The 14,839-nt window shown below is 38.5% G+C and overlaps 1 protein-coding gene across 1 annotated transcript; it reads left to right on the top strand.

Moving 5' to 3' along the window:
* The first annotated feature begins 202 nt into the window (after positions 1 to 202).
* Positions 203 to 12,165, top strand: LOC122649981 (kinesin-like protein KIN-13B). The gene is made up of 12 exons (XM_043843258.1): positions 203 to 503; positions 603 to 830; positions 1,398 to 1,592; positions 1,736 to 1,843; positions 3,166 to 3,243; positions 3,335 to 3,416; positions 9,553 to 9,712; positions 9,800 to 10,102; positions 10,558 to 10,776; positions 10,866 to 11,364; positions 11,449 to 11,514; positions 11,592 to 12,165. Exons 1-12 carry the CDS (start codon positions 333 to 335, stop codon positions 11,766 to 11,768), a joined length of 2,286 nt encoding a protein of 761 aa, XP_043699193.1. The 5' UTR covers positions 203 to 332; the 3' UTR covers positions 11,769 to 12,165.
* The last annotated feature ends 2,674 nt before the right edge of the window (positions 12,166 to 14,839 follow it).

The raw sequence follows: 14,839 nt of genomic DNA, 5'->3' as shown, positions 1-14,839 counted from the left end.
CTAATACATTTAACTGTTATTTTATTTTAAAATTCAAACTTAAAAAAGTTAAATAAACCAGTTATTCAACTTCCTTTAGAGCTAGGGATATCCTCTGCGGCTCTGCTCCATTTCGAATTGCTCTCTCTCCCTCTCTCTTTCTCTCTCCTCATCTGTCCTTCTATAAAATCTATCTGTGTTTTGTTCTTTAAGCTTGGAATGTCGGTTGTCTAGTCTACGGCCGGCCGAGACGTGCGTTCCTGAAACCACACCTTGATTTTGACTTCCGGGAGAGAGAGTATCCGATCATTGGACTAATCGGATCGAAGAGTAGAGAGTTAGAGACTGGATAGATGAACGTAGTCGGGAGACAGATGCAGAGATCGGGAACGTCGACCGTTCACCATCAGCGTCAGTACTCCGACAATTTCTCAGAGACCTCTTCAAATGGAAGATGGCTTCAATCTGCTGGTCTTCAGCACCTTCAGTCCTCGAATGCAAATGCAAATGTTCCTGGTCCACAGGTTCTCGATCTCTTTTTTCCTTTCCTTTCTTGCCGGACATTGGATCGATCAGTCGGTTTTTCAGATTTTGATCGTTATTTTTTCTTGAATCGATAACAGGACTCTGGTTATTATGACGGCGGAAGAGGAGTTCAGGGTTCAAGAACGTTTTGGAATGTGCAGAGGAGCTTTCATGGAGGAAATGAGTTTTCCTCGGTGCCTTCGACTCCGCCGCTTGATTCAAGGTCGTCTAGCCTGAGGAAGAATGGTGATGACCAAATGTCGACTGGTGAGCTCAGTCCTGGTATCTTGGATCTGCATTCATTTGATACTGAGCTACTTCCGGAAGTAAGTTTCTTTTTCATCTTCTGAACCATGATTTACGTTTGGCTTGGGTAATTTTAGTGCTGAAAGATGACATTTTTGTGTTTCTCATGATCAATTGTTAGAGTTTTATTTTCTAATACGATGAGCCCTGATTCAGTCTTTTCCTTGACAATTTTGCTTGCCATTTGAAATTGTTGTTTCAGTTTCAGTCTGTTGAAATGTTCTAATGTAGAGTTATCTCTGTTTTGCCGGTTTCGTTTTGGATATCTTGAATTTTTCGTTGATGAATGTCAGAGCATCAATTTTGTTCCAGTTTTTGCTGGTTTGTTTTTATCTTTTGACAAATTCGATGATGCTTAGCTCCTATGCTCGGATGCAAAGTATGTGTCCCTAGTGGTGTTTGACTAAAGAACCAGTGTGAAATTTTGGATTGATTGGAGTGGCACTTGTCACTTAAACCTTCTGATTTATTGTCCTTCAGATCTCATATCATTTTATACCCACTGAATTTTGACCTTCTGTACAAGTTTGGATGAACCTATGACCACAAGTGTTATTCTGACATATTTTTCTTTATCTCATTATTAGATGTCGATTCCTGCTCGATATGATAATTCTACTCTTTACCATGCTGCTCGGAGAAGAAGCTTTGATGACTCTGAGTCTTATCTTCCTACCAACAAACAAATGATTAAAGAACGTGTTTTGCCAGAAAATAATCTTCTGAAAAGCTTACCAGCTGATAAAGAGAAGACTAGTTCGGTTGCTAAAATCAAAGTTGTGGTATGCTACTTTGCTAGTTTTGGGTTCTTCTCCTCCTCCATTTCATTTTTTATTGACTAATGCCTCTTTAAAAGCACTTTGATAGCTTAAATTAACTGGGCAACCTACCAAATTATAATGTCTAACTGATGGACCGAATGCAGGTTCGCAAGAGACCACTAAATAAGAAGGAAATATCCAAGAAAGAGGAAGACATTATAACCATAGAGCCAACTTCCAATTTTCTTACAGTTCATGAGACTAAACTGAAGGTTAGGGTATTCTGTTGTGATCTTTTCTTTATGATGTTTATGGAGGAGGCAACTGCAACACTATAAATTGTATTATTCTTGATCTTACTGGTCTTTATTGTGTTCTGCTTAAGCCTCGTAGCCTTCTCTATAAATTATTGTTCAATTTATTCATTATGTCTGGTGGAATACATCTTTCTATTGGCACTCATACTTTTTTCCTTTCATATGTCATGTGGTGAAGTTTGTATTACCTTTGCAATCATACTCTTTCTTCTGCAGCGAAACTAGACACATGTTTCATTTGGGACATAAGGGTAAACCATTGACTTAAGGCCACAGTCTAATTGATGCTAGTGAGGATTTAGTTGGAAATTCCTGCACTTCATTTGCTTACAACAGTGTCAGTTGCATTCAATATTCATCTTCTCCCCCTCCCCCACCCCCCTCCCCACCCGTTCTATAGTGAAACTTTATTAAACAAGAAAAAATAGATACAGTAGAATTTTCAAATTCCAAAGAGTGGAATTTGAAAAACTTTATTAACAAAGCAGCAAAACTGCAAGCCATCAAAGACATCTGAAAAACAAGGACCCCCTCATCAAAGTGGAGGTGGGTAGGAAAAAGCTGCCCCAGAAGAGACAGGAATAATAAAAAAAAGGCAAGTGAGGAGTCCAAACTATGGTACAGGAAGAATCTCTCCTGCCCACTTTGCCTCCAGAAGCTCTACTCAACAAGTAATAAATATGTCACTAGACAGATCGCATGAATTTTCTTTTGTGAGTCGGGCAATCATTCAAACTGTTATGGAGTATTTGATGCCTATCCAGTCCTTCACCTCATTGGATGCCCTTAAGTGTATGAGATTAACCTATATGTTCATTTTCTTAAATCATTTACCAACTGCTTGCATTGAATTTGATGTGCCCACATCTGTACCGTTTGAATGGCCAGAGGTGAAAGTAAGGAAGTTGGTCTTCCTAGTGTTCAGAAGATTTCAACTTGGCTTCTCTCTCTTCTCGTTGATATTTATCACTGACCTGGGCAGTGGTGGGATGATGCAACATAACATTCATTAGCTAAAATATATCAGTTGGAGCTTGTAACTGAAGACCTCATACTTGCCATGTAAATTCCAAATCATAAGTGATGTAAACATTTCCAGAAAAAGAAATGTCGAATAAAGAAAAACGTATAACTTTAAATGCTGGCTCTTCAACTTCTTCTTAATTTGTATGCCCTGTATTGTCTCAGCTTGCAAGCTTCTCTAGATAGGATCAAGGTGTGAGGAACTATGTTCTTGTACGGACATTGACCAGATTCTAATTAATTATTTTCTGCAGGTTGATCTGACAGAGTATGTCGAGAAGCATGAGTTTGTTTTTGATGCAGTGCTGAATGAAGAAGTTTCAAATGATGAAGTGAGTGTAGAGTATAGAGCAAATATGCAGGATATGGTTCCTCAGCACCACTGTTTCTCATATTGTCATGGTGTTTCTTTTGTTGATATAGGTCTATCGTGAGACTGTGGCACCTATTGTTCCAATCATTTTTCAGAGGACCAAAGCAACTTGCTTTGCATATGGGCAAACAGGTGAGTGGTGGAGTCTCAAAATTTTGATGTGTTAGATTCCTTGACATGCTCATTATATACCATGAACCAAAAAATTTTACATATTGAATGAGAAAGTGCCTTGGGAATCATTGACATGTTGTGGTCTAATTTTCATTCACCTCTATCTGATAAGTGTTAAATTCCTCTATTCAAAGAATTTTTAGGGTGCACATAATACACGTGCACATTGGGTTCTTCTGGTCTGATGTGCATGAATTTTTTTTGTCGAGTTTGTGTTGCTGTTTTGTTGTGGAGATCTTTGCTGCCTCATCTATGGTGTCAAAGATATTGTGTTAATATGCATACCCTTACACCTTTCATTGATCTGGCAACTTTTGCAAATTGTGGATTTTCAATTTTATTTCTTTATCATGGAGCTACGTAAATATTCTCTCATATTTTCTTTTAACTTGAATTTGAACTTCATATTTGAGCCTGCTTCTACATTGACTAGTGAAAAGCCAGCTGATACAGTCTTGCAGTTCAGTGCTTCTTTTTGCTCACTGCAGCTTATGTCATCGTCTATAAATTGATTATCGTTAGTTGCCAGACGTATTGCCTAGGGTTCAATGAGGGATTAAAGGTGTGCTTAAGTACTTTTGAGTATTTGTAGGTTGGCACATACTTATCAATTAGATCACTTCATCTGGGTTAAACTTATTAATTAATTGTTGGAATATGTAATCCAGAATACCGTGAGGGTATTCTGGTCTTTTTGGGGTTAGTTTATTTATTATGTTATTAGGTACAGTCGGCTATGTGGGTTTTAGTCCCACATCGCCTAGTTTAGTCTCTTTGTAATTTCCCCTCTATTATAAATAAAGGCGCTTACCTATCAATGATATAAATCTAAACCATTATTTTCTCTCTACTTCTCTCTTCTCTTCTCTCTCAAGTTATTGGTTACAGGTCCTAGGTTTTCTACATGGTATCAGAGCTAGGCAACCAGTGACTGATTCTCTCTAAGATTGCCGTTTTGAGAGTCGTTTAGGGTTTCCTGTTTTTAGAAAGAAACCCTAGTTCATCGAAGAAGAAGAAGAAGAACTAGGGTTTCGTACATTGAGTTGCTGATTCAATTTGCTACAAGTGCTCCCTGTTTTGAAGATCGATTCTTCCCTTTTGAGGAGATTAAAAGCCTGCATCAGTTCTTTCTTTTTCCCAGATTCAATTTGGATTTTTTTCATTGAAGACACAGGATCTGTTTATTGCAGATCTGTTTCTGATTTGTAGACGTATTTATCTGCTGGCCAGCCAATGAAGATCGATGAACGCATGTTTTTTGAAGATTATTCTGTCTTATCAAGAATCGATTCTTCCCTCTTGAAGATCGACTTCTGCAGATTATCTCAAGTTGCTGATCACGGTTGTTCAGATTCGAAGTTTTTTTCTTCAGTTTGTGGAGATTGATTCTGGTCATCATTCTACAGATCAGATTTAAACTTCTACCCTACCGCCAGATTCAGTTGCAAGGAGTCGATTTTTTATGGTTTCTCGGTTACCGCCAGGTCTGTTTCGAATATGGCTGAGAAGAAATCGTGAGGAAGAAGCAGTCTTCTCCTACACGAACCCTGCCTTGGTCCACAATTCTATAAAATCCTTCCCTTGTATCGTTGCTACAATCAACCTTAAGGAGGAGATGCTGTTTCCGCCTCTGGTTCTACATCTCCGGTTGCCGCTGCTATGGCTCTGGTATTTCCTGGTTTGAAGGATTGGTTGATTACTACTACTGATGATCTGGTTTCAAGGGTTGATTCTTGTTGGCTTCGATTCCCTCAACACTTACTACTTTGGTTACCGCCCCCAATCTTACTGTCGTGGTGTTCAAGCCTCTGTTCCAGCAAAGTGTTTGGGTTTGCCTTAGGTGTTATGTCGTGGAGAAGAAGGGTACTTCAGCATAATGACAAGTATGCCCATTTTCACTATGAGTAGAGTCCTATTCACCCTCTTATGGTATTAGATTTAAGTAGTTAACCACTAATCCTTTAGTTATTTGGTTTCCCCTTTACTGTTTGGTTAATTACTACTATGCCATCCCTTTTTAACTGTGCTATTTACAATTCTGGCATCTTCATTTATCCTCCCTTGTCCTTATTTTACTTTTCATTCCCAGTTTACCCTTTTGCCTAGTTAGGTTTATAATTGGATTTCAATTTAATTGCAATTCTACCATTCCCCAAGTAATAAATGTTAATTCCCTTCATGTGCCCTTGCTTCATTATTTTCCAATAACCCCTTGACAATTCTGGTTATTTACCAAATTGCCATTCTCCATAGCCATTATTTTACTTATTGCATCCCATTGCTTTTTGTTTACCAAAAAGCCCTTGCAAAATTCTGATTATTTACGGGACTGCCATTACTTTTTCATACATTCCCCTATTTGACTACCCAATTGACCCTTGAAAATTCTGGTTTATTACCAGTTTGCCCTTTGGCTTGGATTGTATTTAAAAGTGGATATCCACCAAATTACACCCATGCCATCCTTTTTTTCCAACGCCGTTCCCTTTCAATAATTCTAATTCCCTTCATATCCCATACTTTTGGCATATACCCATAACCACTTTGGACAATAATGATATTCTCTAATTTGCCATTTCTTCCTTTTCCATTACCCTTAGCACCTCTTGGAAAATTCTGAAATATTATGTTTTTGCCCTATCTCTTGCATCATCTTTGTTATGTTCACGTGTACTACATGTGAGGGGGGGATTATGTACAATACACCTGCAGACATTGCAGAATGCAGAACTTGCAGGAACATTGGTGCAAAACATAGAAGATCAGTTTTCTCCACCATTGCCATTGGGTATCCTTCGCTAGTGGGTTGAGTTTGTCGTAAGGGGGAGATTAAAGTATTGAAGAGTATTGAAGATATTTGGTTGTTGCCTATTTGAGGACTTTCGGTTGGGTTGATATAGTTTTTTTTTAGCTGCTTGCTGCTCTAGTTATTTCACTTCAAGATTCTATGTCACTATGACAATCTAAGATTCATCACTGGATAGCTATTGAAGATAGTTGAAAGCTGCCTTTTTTGGAAGACATTTCAGTCCCGGTTTGCTGATCATGTCTGTCCAAGTTTTGAAGATCTATTTTTTCAAGTTCTTGAAGGTTTATTTGGGAGCTGCATTCATATGTCAAGCTGGATTTTGCTGCAAGTTTTTTTTTTTCCATTTTTGTTCAAGTTGGGCATTAGTACCTTGTATGCGCCAACTTGAGGGGGAGTGTTAGCATTATTAGGAGTTCTTTTTTCTTTTTTCTTTAGTTCAAGCTGGATCTTCTTTCTTTACTTATTTGTATAATCCATCTTAAGGGGGAGTGTTGGAATATGTAATCTAGAATACCGTGAGGATATTCTGGTCTTTTTGGGGTTAGTTTATTTATTATGTTATTAGGTACAGTCGGTTATGTGGGTTTTAGTCCCACATCGCCTAGTTTAGTCTCTTTGTAATTTTCCCTCTATTATAAATAAAGGGGTTAACCTATCAATGATATAATTCTAAACCATTATTTTCTCTCTATTTCTCTCTTGTCTTCTCTCTCAAGTTATTGGTTACAAGTCCTAGGTTTTCTACATTAATGTTGGTTTTAAATGCATTTAATACAAAAGAATTTTCAAAATACATCTCTTTCTCTTTGAAAAAAGGTTTTGGTTGTTGTTTCTCCCACAATATTTGAACTCATGACCTCTCCAAAGTTGCTTTTAAGCAAAGCATTTTTGTGTCGGAACTTTAGTCCCAGTTTATAATTGGAAAAGAATGAAGTGAGGTTTATATATTGATATGGGAAGTATAAAGATAGGGTTCCATAAAAGGAAGGCTCACTATGCTTTCTTGTTTCCTGGGGTTGGAGGTTATTTTCACATGTCCACGTGCATTGAGCCGAGCTGGGCTAGGGCGTGGCATGGCGAGGCCTTGTATGTGTGAGTGGTTCTTTTTATTGATAGACGGACCGAACTTGTTTCTGGATTTCCTTTTGCCGACATTTGTTATTGTTTTCCCGATGTCGGATTTTGTTTGTTGAACGTTGGATAATGCATTTTAAGTTGGGGTTTACCAGGGACCATACCGATGTTTACTATTCTATGTTCGATGTTGAACGAGGTCTTATCGGTTTCGAATGAGTGTTGTTTGACATGTTACCAATTTTGGCAATCTTGCGTTACACACAGTCTAGAATGTTTTGGATGCCAACAATGGCTAGCTTTCTGTGTCTTCTACTCTTCTCCATTAAAGAGAAACATCCTTTGGGCTCTTTTGGAAAGGTGTTTCCAAGGGTCATCTCTCCATAAATAGAGGACGTCCCTAGCACTATAGAGGATTATTCTAAGTGTTATTCTCCGTCTCTCACTCTCTCCACTTGTGAATGTGGATTTCCTAAAGCACACCTGTTTTTCCCTCTGTTTTACCGACTTTTCTTTCAAAGTCTTCTTTGAGTCTGAGCACAATTTTGTAGAACTTGAAGGGGCGTAGTAGGAGAGTGCACGACTATTTGCCATAGCCAAGGTTGTTTTACCTTGGAGGCCAATTTGCAATTCTACCCAGTTGCACCTTTGGGAGTGTCTATGGTCTTTAGGACAATGTCAAGTGACATGACCCAACCCACAACTATCATTGATGAAGTAACAATTGTCGTACCATCAAGTTCGTAGTTATGACAAGGATTTGAAGTGATTATTTGGGCAGTGTTTCAGTTAAATTATTGGTTCTCTCATTCATTGTTTACAACAATTCTAAAGACCATAGATTGATCGTTGAGAGCCCGAAGCTCCTAGATGGCTAAGAGGAAGGAGAAGGAGACCAGCAGAATGGTGTTGCTATGAGGAAAAACCGGCATTTGCTAAATTCAGTTTAGCTTGTTTCTATTTTTAGTTTCCAGTTGTAATAGGAGATTGGACAATTTCTAAATTCAGTTTTACCAAGTTAGTTAGTACTAGTTTCTAATTTCAGATTTAGAAAGTAGGCTTAGCTTTTATTTAGAGGTTTCTATTTTCTTAAGTTTCTGTTTCAATCCTTCGTTTCGTTTTAGTTAGATTTAGTTTCTATTTTCGTTTGGTTTCTATTTTGTAATCCTCCCAATAGCCAAAAGGGGAGTTACTATTTGTAAGCATGCTTTGTTATAAATAAAGGCAAGAGGCTGTATTGATCAGCCAACGATGAAATAAAAAAAAATTGTGGTTGTTAGCCATGTAGCTGTGAGAGACAGCTCCTGTGAGAGGCCGTGGGTGAGAGACCCAGGAGAGAGTGAGAGGCTCAATCCAAACTATCCTTCTTCTATCCTATCTTCTGTTTTTCCTTTTCTTTTTTAATTTCCATTGTGTGATCTGCTACAAGTTCTGCGATTGATTAAGGAATGTCTGCTACAAGTTCATCAATTATTGCCCAGTTTTGAAGACCAAACTAACGTTAAACTTCGTTCAAGAAGATCCTGCCTGGGGCTAGGTCCTTCATGATCCAGCCTTACATTACGAGATTTAGAACCATGGTCTTTAAGACAGCGTCAAGTAATGCGACTCAGCCCACAACTACCATTGACAAAGTAACAAGTGCAGCACCACCAAGTTCGGAGTTACAACAAGGCTTTGACGTAGTGATTATTTGGGCAGCGTTTCAGAAAGGTTATTGATTCTCTCTTTAATCAGTAATCAGTATCATCATTATTTACAAAAATTATATTGAAACATCTGGGTGATATATTGCTCTGGTGTTGAAGTGATATCTTTGTTTAAACCCTCAAGGGGTCTGGTGAGCAGTGTAGGTGTGGACTTTCTGCCAAGTAGTTAAACTTCAAAGCCAAAATATGTACGTTGCCTTTCTTTGGATATTGAGCAACTCCTCATATGTTTTACATGAGTTAAGCTATGTTTCGTGTACTGAATGGCCCGTCATTATACAACTGCTCTCTTTAGATGTTATTGAAGTGAGTAGATCCGACATTCTGCATTTATATTAGGTTTTCCTCTGGTATTGTTATGATTTGAATTCAGCTATATATTCATTATATTGGTAGGCTTATGGTAGTTGAGACATCCTGCTGCTTTGACTATTATCTATTGCTGATTTTGTTTTGAATCATGGAACAGTAATTTTAAGTTGGTGTCTATTTTTTCATTTAGGGAGTGGGAAAACATATACAATGCAACCTCTGCCACTTAAAGCATCCCAGGATATCTTGAGATTAATGCACCATGCTTACCGTAATCAAGGTTTCCAGTTGTTCGTGAGTTTCTTTGAGATATATGGCGGGAAGCTTTTTGATCTTCTTAATGACCGAAGGTTAGCTATACCTTGGCATCTTTAGGTAGCCAACTCTTACAACGTTCCAAATTTCAGTTCCTTGGACTTAAAAATCTACTTCTGCAGAAAGCTTTTCATGAGGGAGGATGGTAAGCAGCAAGTCTGTATTGTTGGTTTGCAAGAGTACAAAGTATCAGATGTGGAGACAATCAAAGAGTTTATTGAGAAAGGAAATTCCACTAGAAGTACAGGCACAACTGGTGCTAATGAGGAATCTTCCCGCTCACATGCTATTCTTCAGCTTGTTATCAAGAAATCTGCTGATGGCAGTGAATCAAAGCCTCCCCGTGTTGTTGGGAAGCTCTCATTTATAGATCTTGCTGGAAGTGAACGTGGTGCAGATACCACTGATAATGATAAGCAGACAAGGTAGGATTTCTCTTACATTCTATGTACTTTGGTTACCTTTGGTTGGTATAGCAGGTCTAAGGTCTACCAGAGTCATGGCAATGCTGTAGTATCTTTCTTTGTTGGGTCAAACCAATGAGATGTCAATTTTGATAAAACTCTTAACTGGTTAGATGATCTTAATTCTCCACTTTTTGGCTTTGTATTCTGATTGTCAATGTAATATTGTCATATAGTGATCATACTGTTGACAGCTGGGAGGTTGTACTTATCCAACTTTTTTTTTTGGCTTCTTCCAATTGGATCTTCTGGTTCGCATCCATCATGTAGTGGGTGACTTCCTCCTGTCTCTGCCATGTGTCCTGCTCTGCTAACTGTAGAACTTTGTTTCACATTATGACCTTTAGATGTTCTCTTATCATATTTAGTTGGGTTTGTGCACCTAATTGCTGGAACTGAAAATATTCGTTGTGCAGAATGGAAGGTGCTGAAATTAATAAGAGCCTGCTTGCATTGAAAGAATGTATTCGAGCACTCGACAATGATCAGGGACACATTCCTTTCAGAGGGAGTAAACTGACTGAAGTTCTTAGAGATTCATTTGTTGGTGATTCACGCACAGTTATGGTATCATGCATTTCGCCAAGCTCAGGATCATGTGAACACACTCTCAACACATTAAGATATGCTGACAGGTGCCATGGAATCTTGAGTGTCAGATGTAGGACACTGCTTATCTGCTTTAATCTGTACTTATGTGTGTGAAATATATTTTATTTCCCAGGGTTAAGAGTCTTTCAAAGGGAAACACTACAAAGAAGGATCCTTTATTGTCAACCATTAACCTAAGGGACTCAACTGCTGCATCCCTGTCTCCAGTTTTCCCAGCTGTATCAAATTTTGAGAGCAACATCTCTGATGTTCCAAATGAAACAAGCAGATTTGGATGGTCCAGACAGATTGAGAGAGAGGCTTCTCCCCCTTTTAATCTGGATCGTACACCTAGTGGAAGGGAGGAGGGCCTTTTTGCTTCGGCTGTATATTCAGATGTCCTCAAGGATAACCGAGGTGATAGGTTTGGAACTACCATGGAGGATTTTGATTACTCGGAGGAGTTTTATGAGCAGAGGCCACCGCGAAAGACCGGAAAGCCAGAGACCTACCAATTCTCTGGCGTAGATGACAGAAGAAGGATAACTCACACACTGGCAAAAAGCAAAAATCTGCCAACCTTCAATGTTAACAACTCACATTCAGAAGATGATCTGAATGCTCTCTTAAAAGTAGGACTTCAGTATGGTCTGGTGTCAGATATTGTTTTTTCACATATTTCTTATTTTTTTGATGACTGGATTATGTGGTTTCAGGAAGAGGAGGATCTGGTATCTGCTCACAGAAAACTGGTTGAGGAGACGATAGATATTGTCAGAGAGGTCTGTGACCAGCTTGTTTGGCTTATCTAATGTTTGTGATGTGATGATAGATAATATATTTGATTCTGTTTGTGTAGGAGATGAAGCTGTTGGTTGAAGCAGATCAACCAGGAAATCAGCTGGATGATTACATCTCTAGATTGAACACTATTCTTTCTCAAAAGGCTGCAGGGATATTACAATTGCAGAACCGCTTGGCTCATTTTCAGAGGCATCTAAATGAGCACAATGTTTTAGTCTCATCTGGTCTTTGATTTCGTGGGACTAGTTGATTGGATCCTTGAGGAATAAACTATTTAGATGTTGTACTTATAGATCCTTATTTGCCAATCCATGTGCAAAAAATACTAGTTTCCATTACAGACATATGGTGTCAATGGTGGTGACCTGTTGCCGTCGAAATCTGGTGTTTCAGCGGAGCAGTTGTGATAATTCTTTTTTCAGTTGTGGTTCCTAGTTGGATGGTCTGTGTTCGGTTTCACAGGTTGAAAATTTTCCAGTGGTGTAAGGCCTTGTTACTTTGTCAATTGTTATCACTCTATTGTGAGTTATCATACACTGCTATTTATGTATGCTTCTTGGCTCTGTTAATGTAAAGGAATTCATAGGAACTCTTGTGTGTAAAAAGTTGTCTTCCGTTTCTTTTTGAGATAGTGAGTTGTTTTGGGGTACTTATGCTGCATTCTGTAGCCTCCGAAAAATGTGTGACAACCATGCTTTTTGTTGGATAAGCTTTAGCAAGTAACACCAGTCTTTGACGTTTAGACCGGTCACGAAGTCAAGTGATTATGTAAGATGGCTTTACTTGTTTAGATCCTCTTAACTTGTTCTATGTTGAAACTGCTTGACACTTGGAACTTGCGGAAACCGAGTCAGAACATGTACTGTTATATGTGAACTTGCTGTGAATTGTCTGGTTTCTCACGAGGGATTCGTGCAAATTTCAGTGGAATGATCCTATGGGCTGTTTCTATCTTGAAGTGGTGAATCCAGTTGACACGCATGTTGGATCTTGCATTGCATTAATCTCTAGGTTGAAACCCCAATTTGGGAGGAGACACCGTTGCCCGGAAGCGCGCCTTTGAGTATCTTTTTCCCTTTTTGTAATGGTAGTGATCTTTTTGTCATTCATCACTCTCTTACTTTAACTTTTGATCCCCGGTATTTGTCCGCGTCCTGGGTGGTCCATGGTTTTAGTGCATGGTATCGGAATGGGTATCAGCAACATACAAAATTGATACGATACTGATATGGTATCAGCTTGGATCGGTTGTATCGGACAAAATTACCTTTGAATTTCCTTAAAAAAATGAATTTTCTGATCATTTTACCTCTTGTTCGTACCATGCTATCGATATGGTATCGGTGACTAGCAAAACTGGTACACGGGCGATACGATACCGATACTTAGAACCATGGGGTGGTCTGGTTCCATTACCTCACCCTCCTATATTTTATTTTCTTACATTTTTACTATTCTTTTTTTGATACACCTTGGTGGGCCCCATGTAGTGCTGTCACTCTGCAAGCTTAACGAGCAATAGGTTTGTGAGATTTCTAAAGACGTTACTTTGTCCGAGATTCGAGTGGTAAAAGTCTCACTATAGCCGTTACTCTGCCCGAGATTCAAGTGAAGTGAAGCAAACTAGCAGTCCCTCTCCACTGAGCTGTGGGACATCTCATAATTCATATTTATCATGTTCTTTTTACTTTGTTGATACCAATGCAGATCTACGTTTCTACGTTTTCTTTTACTTTTGATACAATGTAGACTGTTAGAGTATCTCGCATTAGTGTAGATAACATGGTTTTTATTTATAGAAAGTAGCATGTTTTAATTTTTATTAAGTACATTTAATTCACTTTGCATTTATTTATTAAAGTATTTTCTATGTTTTCCCTTTGCCAAAACATCATATTTAGTTTCTTTTCAAATACTTGAAGCATATCAAATTAGCTTTGCATGTTGGAATTGGACAAATCATTACAAGAGAATATACTCAATCATGCATCTAGTGGAAAGATCAATTCGACCTGACAAGATGGTGTGCTAATACATTCTCACTCTTGTAACCTAGCCACTTGAGGGTATATAAGGTTTCGATTCTTTAGGCCCTAAGTTAGGGCCAAGCTGGCTTAGGAGACTCAATAAAACCCCAGCCCAACTTGATATGACATCGCTAGGACAGAGGAAAGGTAGCAGAAAAGGTAATTGGCTGTGATACCATGTAATCATTGGGGTGGTACGAAGTATGGATCCGAATCCTCTACTTCTGTCATGAGAACTTCCATCCTACTTCCTTGTATTCTTAGCGTGTCACATGGCCTGACGCAAATCCTACAGTTAATAAAAGCCAAATTAAATTTTTTTTGAATTTCACATATGTCTTGATTAAACCACTTTAAATCCCACTCAAATCGGTTTGTCCTAAATCGAACCGAACTGAACCCAACCCACTTCATAACCAAACTAGGGTTTTTAGCAATCAAACAAAAAATCAATGGTTCGTTCTTCACTTCTTCTTCCCTAAAACGAAAAGCAGAGCATGAGAAGCCCTCAAACGCCTGCAAGAGAAGCCCTAAAACGACCGAGGTTGCCTCACTTCCTGCAAGAGAAGCCCTAAGACTTCCAATGACAAATCGAGAATGGGGGTTTCAAGATCTGGGTCCATTAGGAAATTGTAGAGAAATTCTTCCAGACGAACCAAGAAGTTTGTTGTTCGATCGTTTCGAATGAGGTTGAGCACAATTTACGAAGCATCAGTGGACGATTAATTCTGGGATTTTAATGGATCGGATCAAAATCAAGAAAATCGCCTTATATATTTTTAGCATGGGTCTTTTTTTCTTTGTTTATAACCCTTGTCTCTGTGGACTTATGGATCGAATTCCAAATCGAATCTGGAGGTAGAGGATCAATCGGTTCAGGAGAGTGTTTTGCTAATTTCTCCCCCAAATATGAGGATGGATTCATGGAAGAACACCTTTTAATCTCTTAAAAGGATTAATGATCTTTCTGTTTCAAGTCAGACCCCTTTTGTAAATAATCATCAGCTCAGATCTTGAATAGAAGAAACATTTCAGTTTGTACATTTTCATTTATCATCTTTTATGAAAGTTGGAATTGGAAGTTACAATTCATTTGTTCATTATCACCTCTCAGTGTTGGAATGGAGAAATCGCAACAAAAACAAAACTTGTGATATTCCTCCATTTTATCACAAACCAGCGAGCAGCTAAGGAACAAGCAAAGGCCTCTTCCTCATCTCGTACTCCTCAGAATTTGGTTCCAAAAGCAATGTGGAAGCTCGATCATTTGGATGGA

The sequence above is a fragment of the Telopea speciosissima genome, chromosome 2, assembly GCF_018873765.1.
Source record: "Telopea speciosissima isolate NSW1024214 ecotype Mountain lineage chromosome 2, Tspe_v1, whole genome shotgun sequence".
Taxonomy (NCBI): Eukaryota; Viridiplantae; Streptophyta; class Magnoliopsida; order Proteales; family Proteaceae; genus Telopea; species Telopea speciosissima.
The sequence above is the reverse complement of the archived record's forward strand: the minus strand, read 5'-3'. Positions and strand labels throughout refer to the sequence as shown.

What these genes read in the sequence shown, in the direction of transcription:
- LOC122649981 (XM_043843258.1), top strand. Translation starts at nt 333, where the DNA reads ATGAACGTAGTCGGGAGACAGATGCAGAGATCGGGAACGTCGACCGTT. An exon ending in AAGAAGTTTCAAATGATGAA is followed by an intron (nt 3,244 to 3,334) that starts GTGAGTGTAGAG and finishes TTGTTGATATAG; the next exon opens with GTCTATCGTGAGACTGTGGC. An exon ending in ATCTGAATGCTCTCTTAAAA is followed by an intron (nt 11,365 to 11,448) that starts GTAGGACTTCAG and finishes ATGTGGTTTCAG; the next exon opens with GAAGAGGAGGATCTGGTATC.